Source organism: Brachionichthys hirsutus, chromosome 1 (assembly GCF_040956055.1).
Source record: "Brachionichthys hirsutus isolate HB-005 chromosome 1, CSIRO-AGI_Bhir_v1, whole genome shotgun sequence".
Lineage (NCBI taxonomy): Eukaryota > Metazoa > Chordata > Actinopteri > Lophiiformes > Brachionichthyidae > Brachionichthys > Brachionichthys hirsutus.
In genome coordinates, this window is record NC_090897.1 from 29,775 (window position 1) to 45,000 (window position 15,226).

General features: G+C 43.3%; 1 protein-coding gene across 1 annotated transcript in view; it reads right to left on the reverse strand.

Annotated features, from left to right (window-relative positions):
- The window catches only part of otog (otogelin), a 56,945-nt gene that overhangs the window by 18,931 nt on the left and 22,788 nt on the right, over nt 1-15,226 (reverse strand). Inside the window, exons 14-30 of the mRNA XM_068740344.1 lie at nt 13,841-14,018; nt 13,164-13,178; nt 12,791-12,915; nt 12,401-12,613; nt 11,261-11,414; nt 10,274-10,348; nt 7,793-7,836; nt 7,444-7,609; nt 5,017-5,124; nt 4,425-4,563; nt 3,025-3,159; nt 1,991-2,137; nt 1,783-1,902; nt 1,215-1,331; nt 853-1,009; nt 671-697; nt 29-205 (exon numbers count right to left, since the gene is read on the reverse strand). Of these exons, the coding sequence (XP_068596445.1) occupies nt 29-205; nt 671-697; nt 853-1,009; nt 1,215-1,331; nt 1,783-1,902; nt 1,991-2,137; nt 3,025-3,159; nt 4,425-4,563; nt 5,017-5,124; nt 7,444-7,609; nt 7,793-7,836; nt 10,274-10,348; nt 11,261-11,414; nt 12,401-12,613; nt 12,791-12,915; nt 13,164-13,178; nt 13,841-14,018 (2,097 nt within the window). The remainder of the gene's footprint in view (nt 1-28; nt 206-670; nt 698-852; nt 1,010-1,214; nt 1,332-1,782; nt 1,903-1,990; nt 2,138-3,024; nt 3,160-4,424; nt 4,564-5,016; nt 5,125-7,443; nt 7,610-7,792; nt 7,837-10,273; nt 10,349-11,260; nt 11,415-12,400; nt 12,614-12,790; nt 12,916-13,163; nt 13,179-13,840; nt 14,019-15,226) is intronic.

A 15,226-nucleotide genomic window follows, 5' to 3' on the forward strand; every position in this document is an offset into this window, starting at 1 on the left:
CAAATCACAGTTGTGCTTCAGAACTCACCGTGAGGTCGGTTCCGGCTGAGGCCCGGCGTCATCATGAACTGAGAGAAGGCTCCGGGGGCTGTGGTGGCGCTGAGGTCACCCCGCTGCAGGAACACGGAGCCGCTGGACCTGCTGGCTTCCAGCAGTGCCATGCGATCCCTGAAGGGGGTCAGTCTAAAGGGACCTTTACCCAAAACTGCAAACAGGAGGCAGTGTTGGTGCAGTCGGCTGGGGTGTTATGGAATTTGGAGACAGAGGTCAATACTGCATTGTATGTTACAACATTTAATGACGCCTGGTAAACATTAGCATTCATAAGGCAAATGCTAATGACTCCTGGGGAGGTTTTGGTCCTTTCTTTGTTTTTTCTGCTCCGACAGGAGTGAAAGTAACTGTACCCTCGACCAGTCATTTAGAACTGAATTTAGAACTTCAATCAAACATGAACAAGTCCAGTTGATTCTTCTTTTTTCCTCTTCGTGATTCTCTATGTATTTGCATCTCCTCATTTCTGTGCCATGAAAATTATTCTAACTTGGGTGCACTAGATGTTTCAGTTTTTACCAACAATGGCATAAGCAAAGGTGTGCACTCTCCAATGCATCAAACTTCAGGCAGGTGCAGTGTAGAAGTGCATCCATGTGTGGAGAGAATGTCATACCTTTGTTGTAGAATTCACAATCGTACGCTGCAGAAAGAGGAGCAAAGATTAACTCATAATGGCAACAGATGAAAGAACAAGGCACGGAGGTTTATTTCTAAACTGGTCAATGGATTTCATCAATAGGATTTATACACAAAGCAGAAGTGAACCAATAACTCTCAAGCCGAGTTCTGACTTACGGCAAAGAGACGGGGAGCGCCAGTCCACAGGAACGCCTTGCTGGCAGCAGCGCTGGGCGTATGCCGCCACGCTAGTGCAGAAACACTCACAGTCCCCTCCGGCATTGCAGGCACACGTGTCTCCCAAGCAGTTTCCGTAGAACCAGGTCACGTCCACCTGAAAAAAGGAGAAGCACTTTTTCATCAATTCAGGACAGGTAGAGCTCAGGTGTCGAGCAAAAATAAAGTTAGAATCCGCTGATTGAACAGATGTCAGGGTCTTTCATAATTGGTCATTTATTCTAAGATTATATCTTTGATGCCTAAAAGGTAATGTACTTTAAACATGAGCACAGAGAGGCTGCAGTTGTTCCATTACTAACCACTGGGTGACAGGCCTGGAAGACCTCGCTGAGCAGGACGGCACAATGGCGCTTTGCAAAAGGCTCCCTGAGAGGACTGAGGCTGCAGGGGTGTCTGGAATCTGGGCTGTTCACACACTGAGCACACAAACAAACACGGCTGCAGTGAACTTTACCTGGTTAAGTGGTGAGGTCTGAAAAATGTACTTTCAAGCACAGCCCAGAAACCAACCGCCTCCAAAAAAGATTCGATTAAAATTAAAACCTTCACTTTAAGAATTCTTTTTTTTTTTAATAGCCACCGGAAGATGATGCCATCATCACAGGTTCAGAATGTTTATAACAATTTGGATAAGTACTTTTTGGGGACATTGGTGAACAATGTGCATGAGTTCATAGAAAGTATGAAATAATTTTTGAGATTTGGTTCAGAGACAATCATAACCCTCGTCTTCACTGAAATTAAAACATCAGTTTTTAAGTTACAAAATGATTAGACAGGCACGCTCATCGCTGAAAGGGAAGTAATAAAAACATTAGCATTTCATCACACTCTTTGGTCATGTGTTGGAACAAAAATCTACAATACCTCTGTTGCTATCCAGCTGTTTCCAAACTCCTGTGGAGTTGGGGAATCCAGGTTGTCGGGTGTCCTCATCTCATTTACGGTCTTGATGTCGAAGTTCCCACACAGCCCGCTGAGCTTCCCCTAAACACATCACCAGCATCTCTTATCAATTTAGAATACCACCTAAATCCAACCTAAACTCAATCCCTCAACTGAACCAGCACCCTACCCGCCACCGAGGTCCGACCTGGATGTGGACGGTCGTCTTTCTGTCCCAGAGGACGGTGACACTTTCCTCCGGGAAATGAACCACTGTCAAGTATCCAGCTGGCCAGAAGAACATCCTCTGCTTCCTGTAAATCATGCTGGATGGATTCTGCAAGGAATCAGTGCAATTTCAAACTATTGTTAAGTCTCAGAAGTAACACATTCCCTGTCTTTATGCTCATTTTGTGATTCATCCTTTTATTTCTGCTGTAAATTTGCTGCAATGCAGCTTAAAACTAAAAAAGCACTCGGAAAGCACGAACCTCCGTCAAGCAGCTCATTCCTCTCGTAATTGGATTTACAACAACAATTAGAGTCTTGTTTTTATTTCATTTAAATTTTTAGATTCAATGTCCAAAAAACATACCTTTAGCAATTTAATTCACATTGGTATTATTAGTTCAGTAGTTATTCAGAACCTCCTTTGCGGACGTAATGATATATCAAATGCACATATTTTTTTTATCTGGACCAGCAGCAAAAGGTTCTAGATTATTCTTGGTATCTTTATACACCTTCCATGAAAAGTCAAAATGAATTAGAGTTTATATTTATTTTTAACTGATTCTTGAATCCATAAATGGGTTTAATGTTAAAATGTAATATTTGTTCATGACCTCATTCTGGATCAGAACCAGAAGACATGTTTCATGATGGTTCAGATCGGACCCCTTTATGACTGGGATTTTTGGTGACTGAATTGAATGCATATTTTACGTTAGGATTTTTATTTTATTTTTAAAGCCTCCATTACAAGTAAATGGGAAAATCCAGATTTTTTTTTTTTTTTGGTATCCAGACGGGTATCCGGATCACTTTCAAAATTTAATTGGATCTAAATTAGATCAAGAACCATCTTCAGATTTGTTTTCAACAAGATTCATCCAGCAGTCTTTCCGTAATCCTGCTAACAAACAGACAAACGCCGTCAAAAACATAACCTCCTTGGCGGAGGGAAAAAACAAGCAAGAAAATATATCAAAAAGTAATTCTTACTGGCTTTCCAGTGTCGTCATCGAACACTACATAGGATCTACCGATGATTATCAGTAAAGATTTCCGGCAGACGACTCCGCCGTCGAAACACTCAACGTTCTCAGCCGTGACGCTGAACACCTCATCAGAACTGCTCTGTGGAGGAAAGACAACAGTCACACAAACTACTGCTGCCAACCCTGAAGCAACCATCATTACAAGGGACACACATGTCTTTTTGTCAGCTACGTTACAGTAGAAGTACATCAGAAGATAATCCTGCAAAGAAAACGGGACTTTATATACCCTACGCTTCTCACTGACTACTCCTGTAAAGTGCCTTGAGATGACTTCCTGTTGTGATCTGGTGCTACATCAGTAACATTGAATTGAATTAATCCTCCTGCTAATGGAGCTGAAACCGCCAATGTACAACCTAAGCTCAAAGCATTTGCATTGACCCTACCTGAGGAAGCTGAAAAATGTCATGCTATAGTGAGGATTTGAATTTTATTATAGGATATAGATCATATACTATTACAGGTAAATGAATTGAGGATTATACTGTACAAGCTGTATGGAGTCATTGTTTGCTGTCTTGCTGTGAATTTGTTGTTGGCTGAGCTGTTGCTTTAAATACTATAATAATTAGGGATGTCCGATCACGTGATCAGATCGGGACATGCCTAATACTAAGGCAAAGGGATTGTAGTTTAAGACGTTTTGGCTTATTAAACGGACACCAATTCTGAGCTTCATTGTCATAGAAGCACCCCGTTTATTAGAAACTCTGTTGATCAATATTTGCTATTAATAATTATGCTATAATGCTCAAATGTAGCTTTTTGTCACTTATTTTATTATTTTTTTCTGAGGAAAAGACAGGAGGCTGAGCTACGAGTGGAGGAGATGAAGATGCTGAGGTTCTCCTTGGGAGTGACCAGCTTGGACAGGATTAGTAATGAGACAATAAGAGGGACAGTGAAGGTTAGACGTTTTGGAGACAAGGTCACAGACCAGACTTTGATGGTTTGGACATGTCCAGAGGAGAGACAGGGACTATATCGGTAGAAGGATGCTGAGGATGGAACTACCAGGGAACAGGGCTAGAGGACGACCCAGGAGAAGAGACATGGACGTAGTGAGGGAGGACATGAGTGGCTGGTGTTGGGGAGGACGATGCAAAGGACAGGGCTAGAGGACGACCCAGGAGAAGAAACATGGACGTAGTGAGGGAGGACATGAGGGTGGCTGGTGTTGGGGTGGACGATGCAAAGGAAGTATTTTTTTCTCATCTTATCTTTTTTACCAAAATCCAATCCGTTTCAGTTCAATTATGAACATAACAGAAAATGACTATAAATATTAACAGATTAAAGTCAAAGTGTGATTCTTTTACCATCAATAAATCATTCTGATACCTTAACCAGAGAGACTTTGCAGGCGCCGACATAGTCAAACATCAGTCCATCAAACGTCCTGTAGTGCCGATCGCCGTACACCGTGCACATGGACGGACACGGCTGGAACACACACTGGAACGTCCCGCGCTGGCAAACGCTACAACGACAGAAAAGCGCCAACGATTCTGCATCAACTTGTTCCCACTCAGTGCGAGGACATGTTCTCATCGCTAATGGGCTGCTTTTGAGCAGAGCCTCAGATTTAACAGCAGCCAGGAATCCCGAAAGGCTATTAGGCTGTCGTCTCCGTCTCCTATCGCTATGGCTGGAAGAAGACACAGAACAATGGGAGAGTGTTTCCTTTCATACAAGAACCACTCTGCCTTCTTCTGGTGGTGATGAGATAATTATGGATTCAATTAAACTTTGAAAAATTGGCAGTGTTGTTTGATTTGTCATCAGTTTGTAATATGCTGTTAGCAGATGATGTTGAGGGCAACACAAATCTGTACGATATAGCAAAATGGATGGAATATGAATTATCGTGGCACCTTAGTGTGTGTATTGTCAATAAAAGCTTCCTCTGATTTCATATGTGGCTCCAACTCACCACTGATGGCAGGGGGAGGAGACCCTGTCACCGGGGTAGTACTCCTTTCCTTTCCACAGACAGGGGCAGGACTCCGGTTCAAAGCACTCGTCTCCGTGTTTCAGCAAGCTAGGATTCAAACGCACACTCGTTCAACAAAAAACATCCCACATTTCTCTATTTCATCAAGAAGTGGATGAAGTGTGACCTGTTGTTAACACTAAGGAATCTCTTCCGAAAATAATGTCAGTTTTAAAAGATTTTAGAATAATATCAGGATATAGAATACATTTTTCCAAGAGTATCATCTTTTTCATTACTAGCCCAACCCAAGAATCTAACCAAGTCCTTGCATCTTATCCATTTACAATCACAAACAGTTTTAAGTATTTAGGGATCAACTTCACCAAATAATTTTCTGGTCTTTTTAAACATAATTTCAAAGCTGTGTGAACAAACGACTCACAACTTGGACAAATGGAGCACCCTCCCGGTTTCTCTGGCAGGAAGAATTAATATAGTAAGAATGAACATTCTTCCTAAATTTCTGTTTTTATTCCAATGCATACCATTTTACATCACCAAAGCCTTCTTCACAAAATTGGACAGCTTAATATCTCGTTTTATTTGGAATAAAAAGACTCCAGGATCAAAAAGTCTTTTTTGCAAAGACCAAAGGAACTGGGAGGAATGGGATTGCCTTGTTTGAGATTGTACTATTGGTCGTGTAATATCCGAGCTTTGTCTTTCTGGTGCGATTCACAGGGGGCTGACTGGGCAGAGAATCAGAGTTACAATTCTACCTTATTACAAGCATTGCTTTATGCCTCCTTAAAAAATAATAAACCCAAAGTCAAAAGCCTTGTGGTCTCCCAAAGTTTATTGGTAAGATTATATTCCTCTTTTTAAGTTTAATTACCCCCCCCGGTCCACGAAAAATGTCACGGCATGAAACCGGTCCGTGGCAGGAAAAAGGTTGGAGACCGCTGGTCTAGGAGACTGATCCTATTAAACTGGAAACAAAAAAAACCTCCATCCTACTTAAATCTCTCACATGATGTAATGAAACACGTTCAATTGGAAAAAAAATGATTTGAACTCAAACGGAGGGTAGATGATTTTTACTTGACATGGTACTTCAGCAAAAATAAACAGAAATAAACATACAAATGCATATAGTATGACTAACTTGCCCCCCCCCCCACCCCTTTTCTTCCCCTCTTTTCTTCTTTCTCTCCATTGTTAGTGCCAGTTTTTATTATTTTAATTATCTATGTGTGTGTGTATAGATATGTGTACATTTGTATGTGTACGATTGAAATAAGATGCATCGAATAAAAAAAATAAGGGACATCCAGGATCCCTTTCTTCACTCTTCTTGAATTAAAAAGAGAAAGCAGTAACGGATCGGGACTCTGTATCGGCTCAATATCACACGAGTCGGACTCGGGGGCAAGAAAACCTGATCGGGACATCCCTAGTAGCAACCACAGATAGCTTCCTGTTAGCCAACAGAAATGCTCTGTGGTGGATATTTTGGATATTTTTATTGCAGGGAATCATTTCCTGGAGGTCTAAGACACTAATTTCTACTGAGAAGGGATTCATATGCAACCTCTGCTCTAAATGTCCAATTTTCTAGAACTGACTCCATTGACCCTATCAATCATTTAGATATAAAGATATTTAATTTAAATTAGCGTTCATGACTGACCCACAGTCAATGAGTGGATGTGATCCCATGTATCCTTGATGTAGAGCCAATCGGAGAATATGCTGCTTCATATCTCAGTACAGTCTGATTTGGAACAATACGTGGCCTAACCGAATGCTATCGCGTTATCGTATAGGCTAATGGAGCTCCTGTGATCAGCCCCGACCCAGATACGAGTGAGGACTACAGAGGCAGAGCCAAGCTGCTTCCAGAGCACAGAGATGACATGAAACGAGAAGGAGTTTCAGGGCTGGGCAACTGCAGATGAAAGGCTACATGAGAAAACCAGACAATTAGGATTCTCATCGAAAGAGAAAGCGTCTTTGTCTGGAAGCCTCCATTTGCTTTCCACTCTGCGAGACGAAGCAGATGATTATCACGTAATATCCAGGGTTGAGCTCCATCCACTGAAGAGGCAGCAGACAATGAAGCGACATGCTGAAAGGCCCCACCACAAACCTCCGGCCCACCTGAGTGGCCCATCATCAACCTCCTTTATCCACCCGCCAAGACGCTCTATCGATGTAATTTAACAGTCTGCGATGCATCTGGTGTTCCTCGTTTGTTGTACTTGATGAAGGTCATGCAGGATTTATTATAAAATACATTTAGTATAAACCTCCTCATTGTGTTAACCATCAACATTTGACTCATCGGAAGGCACCGGCACCTTAAAAGCTGGTACAATTCCAGCTGTGATGGTGCTATTCATATAAATATTATGTGTCACTCACCCAAGAGGGCAGCTACATCCAGCCACACAGGGCTCATGCGATGAGCAGGTGACGTTGAGCAGGTAGGTCGAGCAGGTGTGCTCACAGGCCACACCCCTTACAGACAGAAGGCCATCGCCCCCCTCTGAGCAGCTCTGGTAGATCTGACCAGCCGGACACAACCTGTCTGTTTGAGGAATCAAGAATGATGAGAATAGGAAAGTATTCAACCGATTCTCTCTCAAGCCCAGCAGTCATTTTACAAAGTTCCTTGTTCTATCAGTTATTAAGTCACTTCAGTGAACCCAATCTCACCTTTTCAAACACGGAACTATAATGATGAAGAAAATCACTGAATGAAAGAACTTACCAGAGTCCGCTCTTTGTGACACCAATCTGCCGTTCAAACAAAGTCTGCAAGTGAACCCAAAGAAGATGGAAAACTACACATCAGGTATACACAAAAACTACACATCAGGTATACACAGAAACGACACATCAGGTAAACACAGAAACTACACATCAGGTATACACAGAAACGACACATCAGGTATACACAGAAACTACACATCAGGTATACACAGAAACGACACATCAGGTATACACAGAAACGACACATCAGGTATACACAGAAACGACACATCAGGTAAACACAGAAACGACACATCAGGTATACACAGAAACGACACATCAGGTAAACAGAAACTACACATCAGGTATACACAGAAACTACACATCAGGTATACACAGAAACGACACATCAGGTATACACAGAAACGACACATCAGGTATACACAGAAACTACACATCAGGTAAACACAAAAACCACACATCAGGTATACACAGAAACGACACATCAGGTAAACACAGAAACGACACATCAGGTAAACACAGAAACTACACATCAGGTAAACACAGAAACGACACATCAGGTAAACACAGAAACGACACATCAGGTATACACAGAAACGACACATCAGGTATACACAGAAACTACACATCAGGTATACACAGAAACTACACATCAGGTATACACAGAAACGACACATCAGGTATACACAGAAACGACACATCAGGTAAACACAGAAACGACACATCAGGTATACACAGAAACGACACATCAGGTATACACAGAAACTACACATCAGGTATACACAGAAACTACACATCAGGTATACACAGAAACTACACATCAGGTAAACACAGAAACTACACATCAGGTAAACACAGAAACTACACATCAGGTATACACAGAAACTACACATCAGGTAAACACAGAAACTACACATCAGGTATACACAGAAACTACACATCAGGTAAACACAAAAACTACACATCAGGTAAACACAGAAACAACACATCAGGTATACACAGAAACGACACATCAGGTATACACAGAAACTACACATCAGGTAAACACAGAAACTACACATCAGGTATACACAGAAACTACACATCAGGTAAACACAGAAACTACACATCAGGTAAACACAGAAACGACACATCAGGTATACACAGAAACGACACATCAGGTATACACAGAAACTACACATCAGGTATACACAGAAACGACACATCAGGTAAACACAGAAACGACACATCAGGTAAACACAGAAACGACACATCAGGTATACACAGAAACGACACATCAGGTAAACACAGAAACGACACATCAGGTAAACACAGAAACGACACATCAGGTATACACAGAAACGACACATCAGGTATACACAGAAACGACACATCAGGTAAACACAGAAACTACACATCAGGTATACACAGAAACGACACATCAGGTATACACAGAAACGACACATCAGGTATACACAGAAACGACACATCAGGTATACACAGAAACGACACATCAGGTATACACAGAAACTACACATCAGGTATACACAGAAACTACACATCAGGTATACACAGAAACTACACATCAGGTAAACACAGAAACTACACATCAGGTAAACACAGAAACTACACATCAGGTATACACAGAAACTACACATCAGGTAAACACAGAAACTACACATCAGGTATACACAGAAACTACACATCAGGTAAACACAAAAACTACACATCAGGTAAACACAGAAACTACACATCAGGTATACACAGAAACTACACATCAGGTATACACAGAAACTACACATCAGGTAAACACAGAAACTACACATCAGGTAAACACAGAAACTACACATCAGGTATACACAGAAACTACACATCAGGTATACACAGAAACTACACATCAGGTATACACAGAAACTACACATCAGGTATACACAGAAACTACACATCAGGTAAACACAGAAACCACACATCAGGTATACACAGAAACTACACATCAGGTAAACACAAAAACTACACATCAGGTAAACACAGAAACTACACATCAGGTAAACACAAAAACTACACATCAGGTAAACACAGAAACTACACATCAGGTAAACACAAAAACTACACATCAGGTAAACACAGAAACTACACATCAGGTAAACACAGAAACTACACATCAGGTATACACAGAAACTACACATCAGGTAAACACAGAAACCACACATCAGGTAAACACAGAAACTACACATCAGGTATACACAGAAACGACACATCAGGTATACACAGAAACGACACATCAGGTATACACAGAAACGACACATCAGGTATACACAGAAACGACACATCAGGTATACACAGAAACTACACATCAGGTATACACAAAAACTACACATCAGGTAAACACAAAAACTACACATCAGGTAAACACACTGAAATGCGTCTTGCTTTTCCATCTCTTCACTATTAAACATTACAGTATGGACACCGTTTGAAGGTTGGTGTGAATTGATCTTACTGAACACCTGCTGACGTCATGATCACATCTCCTGGTTCGTAGTCGACTCCCAAGAAGCTGCATGGACACTCGCTCCTGAAAAGCACACACTGGATTACCTTCAGGATCCAGGGTGATCCACAAAGACAGGAGGTTTCTGACTTCAGGGTCTGATATGGATCCAAGTAACCCTCCAGATCTGGTGATTCAGAATGTTTAAACTCTATCCTCATAGCATCCAGTCACTCACCTTTCACTGCTCATATTTGAATTATCAGCTGATTTATGAAACACCTTTGTCTTTGAAAATGATTCTTTCTGCATCTCTAGTTCAATATGCTGCTGTTGACCATGTTAAACTACCATTGTTTTAAGGTGCAATGATATAATGGAGAAATTGGAGACAATGAGCCATCTTGGCGACGGTCAGTTGTCTAGTGTTGTAAAGAAGAATTATGTTAAAGAGGGCTTTGTGTTACCTGAACTCATTCTTACAGGTAGAGGCCAAGTGAAATGTCAAAACCATCAAAATGTTCCTATTTTCAATAATAAGACCGAGTTTGTGTCGTAGCTGATCCTGAAAGCCTCATAACATACGGGCCAGCACCACACATCGACCTCTGACCGGCTACCAGATATCTGTGTCCTCCCCAGCCTGGCTGGGAATGAAAGGAGGGCTTCACAGTGAGCGTAACTCTACCTCATGGTAAGTAAGGTGCGGCGCTGCACTAGGATGTAAAAAGCTGGGACATTTAAGAGGAATTAAGCTGGATGTCTTCTCGGGCAGAGCAGGCGGGATTACTGAGGCCCTCTGTAGCGTCTGCAGCAAAGACGTCCACTTAAAGGCTGAGCCCAGCTTCAGAGTGGACACAGAGACACTGGAGTGGCTCCAGGCCATTTAGAACGGCAACAGCAAAGGCGAAGACACATGTCATTGTTAAAACATCTTTTGATGTTACAACACAGCACCAGTTGCAGAGATATCGCCTGATTTCGATTTTACTTCACCTGTGCACACAGGTATGCATCCGATTGTTGTAGAAAGATCCCTGGGGGCAAACACAGCCCTCTTCGCATTCATCCCCACAGTGCTGGGAAGAGCAACGCTGCTGGCAGGATGACACACATGTGCCGTACTGCATGTTGGCAGGACAGGTGACCGCTGCAGCGAGAGAGAGAGAGAGAGAGAGAGAGAGAGAGAGATGCAGGTTTTAAAACCTGCATCCCTGAAACAGCCTTTCAAAGCTGCAATACCTGCAGAATCAAGTTTTCCCCTTTTTGCAACATAGAAAGGTGTAAGGTTCATTTATCATTTTTGCAAGTTGTGATATCAAATTTACTTTTATCCATTTTATATGACTCAAAAGACTTGCAGCATGATTCATTTTTTAAAAGTAATACAAATAAACTGCTATTCAAGGATGCCTTCAGGAGTCTGACGACTTGATCAATAATGTGGCTCCATAGTCTGGTGGTATGCCAGTTTGCGATCCTTGCCATTGTTACAGGAATTTAAATTTATGTTTCCTTCAAGGAGCAATTTTCCTTTCAAATTACAATTCAGCATTAATTCACTCAGCTTCAGATGAAGCATGGTGACGAACCATTTCTGAAGCTTCATGGCTGCACCATTTAGAGCGGTAAGCGCTGCTGCCTCACAGCAAGGAGGTTGCGGGTTCGAATCCGACTTGTGGCCGTTCTGTGAGGAGTTTGCATGCTCTCCCCGTGTCCGCGTGGGTTCTCTCCGGGTTCTATCCGGGTTCCATCAAAAACATGCAGTTTAGGTGGATTGTTGGCACTGAATTGCCCGTAGGTGTGAGTGTGTGTGTGTGGCTGATTGTGCCCTGCGATGAGCTGGCGGCTTGTCCAGGGTGTCCCCGCCTCTCGCCCATTGACTGCTGGAGGCTTGGCCGATAACGGACAAAGAAAGTTTGATCACACAAACCTTAGCTCTAGCTTAGTAAGCCTAATATTAGCTTATTAGCTAAAATATAGCATTATAAATTAATTTATATTGCAATGTATTTGTTGTGGGCGTGAATACGGGAGTGAACGAAGAAGAATCAGCTAATAACACGCTTTGACTGATATTAAAATGCATGCATAAAGGCAGAATGTACGGACATGGAAAGTTGTGACTTCACTCACCACAGTCGGCCATCTGCGATCGAAAGTCGACGATGACAGAGAACCTGCGGCAGTGGTGGGCGTAGTGGGCCAGAGCAGCGCAGAGGCAAGGTGTCCCACACTTACAGGTGTCCGACCGACACTGCTGGTGGAAGGGTGTCGGACTGAGGTACTCGTGGCAAGAGGAGAACAGATCCTGGTTCAGTACGTCACACATTTCTGAAGCATAGGATGCTGAGGAGGAGAAAGAGCAGGTGACTGTCATATCACAAAACACTTGTGTGTCTGCAGCTACTTTGCAGTAAAGCATCAGTATTAATACAACGCTTGTTGCTGTGAATGTATAGAAAACATAACGTGTTGACCGTCTTATCTTTCACAGAAAAGGCCAAGGTAAGGGTGAAAACTGACCAGCCTGCTGGTGCGTGTCACAGGGATCGAGCTGAGGCGAACTCAGGCTGTGTGAACAGCCCGACGAGACTCTCCAGGCGTTTCCAAACAGCTGAGGTGTGCTTTCTATCATACCTGAAGGAGATCTGCAGGAAAAGAAAAGAGCACGTTTTCATTGCAACGGGATGGAGCAACTGGCTGCTGTCTGCCAACAATCCCTCTGCCACGGATCAACCCGGAAATACGCTGTTTGCTTTACACATTATTAAACATGCAAGTTTTTATTCTAGATTTCTAAAGGAATCCAGCAAACAGACAAAACTCTAGAGGGGACTGTGAGGTCCCACTCAGAAAAACAGCCTTTGGACAAAATGCTCTTTCCGTAAAGGCCAGCAAGATCTGGAACAGTCTTCCACTCGCCATCAGGGGGCGTCCCACATTACAAACCTTCGAGACTCACCTCAAGCAGTGGTTGAAAGTAAATCAGTCCTGTAACCACTAGCTCTAAAACTTTTAGTAATTTGCTGTACTGCGCCGTGTTTTCATTGTAACTTCTTGTTCTTTTTTAAGTCTTGTTGTGTCTTTCTTTTACCTGCCTAGGGACTGCGGATGTAAATTAGCATTTCTGCTAAAATCCGGCATATTTACATCTATTAGATTTGTCTGTATTGATGTTCATTAATGTATACTGTCCCTATCAAATAAATGAATGAATGAATGAAAAAACAGAGGACAGTGACTTTGAATTGTCTTTCTCGTAAAAACATACGACCGCTTCGGTCACCCGCTGCGTTGTATATCCGTTACAGCTGTTGGACAACGGTCAGCCATTACGAGTCCCTACTCTAACAGTAAATTCCTTGTTGAAGTGGGAACCCAGCTGGGTGCTCCACTGGCCTTCCTTAAAGAGCTGATCAAAGAGCAAGGCTTTCCATGGCGAGCCACCTCGCCAGTGTGCATTACAGAACGAGAGAGAACGCTGCCATCACCTCCCTCGCAGCTTCTGTAACAGGAGTATGCACCCTTATCATTGGCGGTAAGGGTTAACAGGGTCAGCCGGCACATACTTACAGGAAGTCATCTTGAATGTTGCCGTTGAAGGTGCCACAGAGGCCCACTGTATCTTCCTTCCACAGCTCGTCAGCCTGCAGGTAGAGTCGAAACTCTGTCCAGCTGTACTGCAAGCGCAGGCCGATCACTGTCTTCACCTGGAGGAACATGGACGACAGCTCCTGGATGTGGAAGATGTCTGCAGGAGAGGTGGACATCCAGGCTCTTAGGGTTTCATAATGGATGCATATGCAGTAAGCTTCAATGTTGTCCCATCCCTACACGTCTTGGACCATCATCATCGTCATCACTACTGCCTGTTGTCATTTGGATTTCACCCCATGCTCAGTTTACAAAGGCCCCCTCGGTGCTGCCCCTCCGTTTAAGGGATGAAGGGGTAGTTGCTATCCAGCCCCCCAGGCAGCAGACTCTAACCAGAGGACTAGAGGGTCCCAGAACGCTTTATGTAAATGAAAGATGCCTCTGTTCCAGTAAAAGGAGTGCAGACATTTTATACACTTTCACAAATACCCATGTGATGCAATGAATGTGAAATTAGATTGCTCTAATGGACGCTTTAGAAAAACTTGTATTAATGTACTAGTTGGTAACGGAAGCAGCGACAGGTTTGTGTATAACTGGAATACTTTCATGTTTTCACATCTGAGCAAACAAGGAGTCTGATCCGAAAGAAATCTGCTGCCAAACTGATGTGGGAGTGACACCTGACCCGATCAGAACCAGGACAGAACCGATCCACTGATTATGTAACTAATGAAGCCCCATTTGAAGAGTGATAGAGGTTGGATGGATGAATAGGAGGGTGGATGGATGGATGGATAGGAGGGTGGGTGGGTGGATGGATAGGAGGGTGGGTGGATGGATGGATGGATAGGAGGGTGGATGGATGGATGGATAGGAGGGTGGGTGGATGGATGGATAGGAGGGTGGATGGATGGATGGATGGGTGGATGGATAAGAGGGTGGGTGGATGGATGGATGGATGGATAGGAGGGTGGGTGGATGGATGGGTGGATAGGAGGGTGGGTGGATGGGTGGGTGGATAGGAGGGTGGGTGGATGGATGGATAGGAGGGTGGGTGGATGGATGGATGGATGGATGGATAGGAGGGTGGGTGGATGGATAGGATGGATGGATGAATAGGAGGGTGGGTGGATGGATGGATGGGTGGATGGATAGGAGGGTGGATGGATAGGAGGGTGGGTGGATGGATGGATGGATAGGAGGGTGGGTGGATGGGTGGATGAATAGGAGGGTGGATGGATGGATGGATGAATAGGAGGATGGATGGATGGATGGATAGGAGGGTGGATGGATGGATGGATAGGAGGGTGGGTGGATGGATAGATGGATGGATAGGAGGGTGGATGGATGGATAGGAGGGTG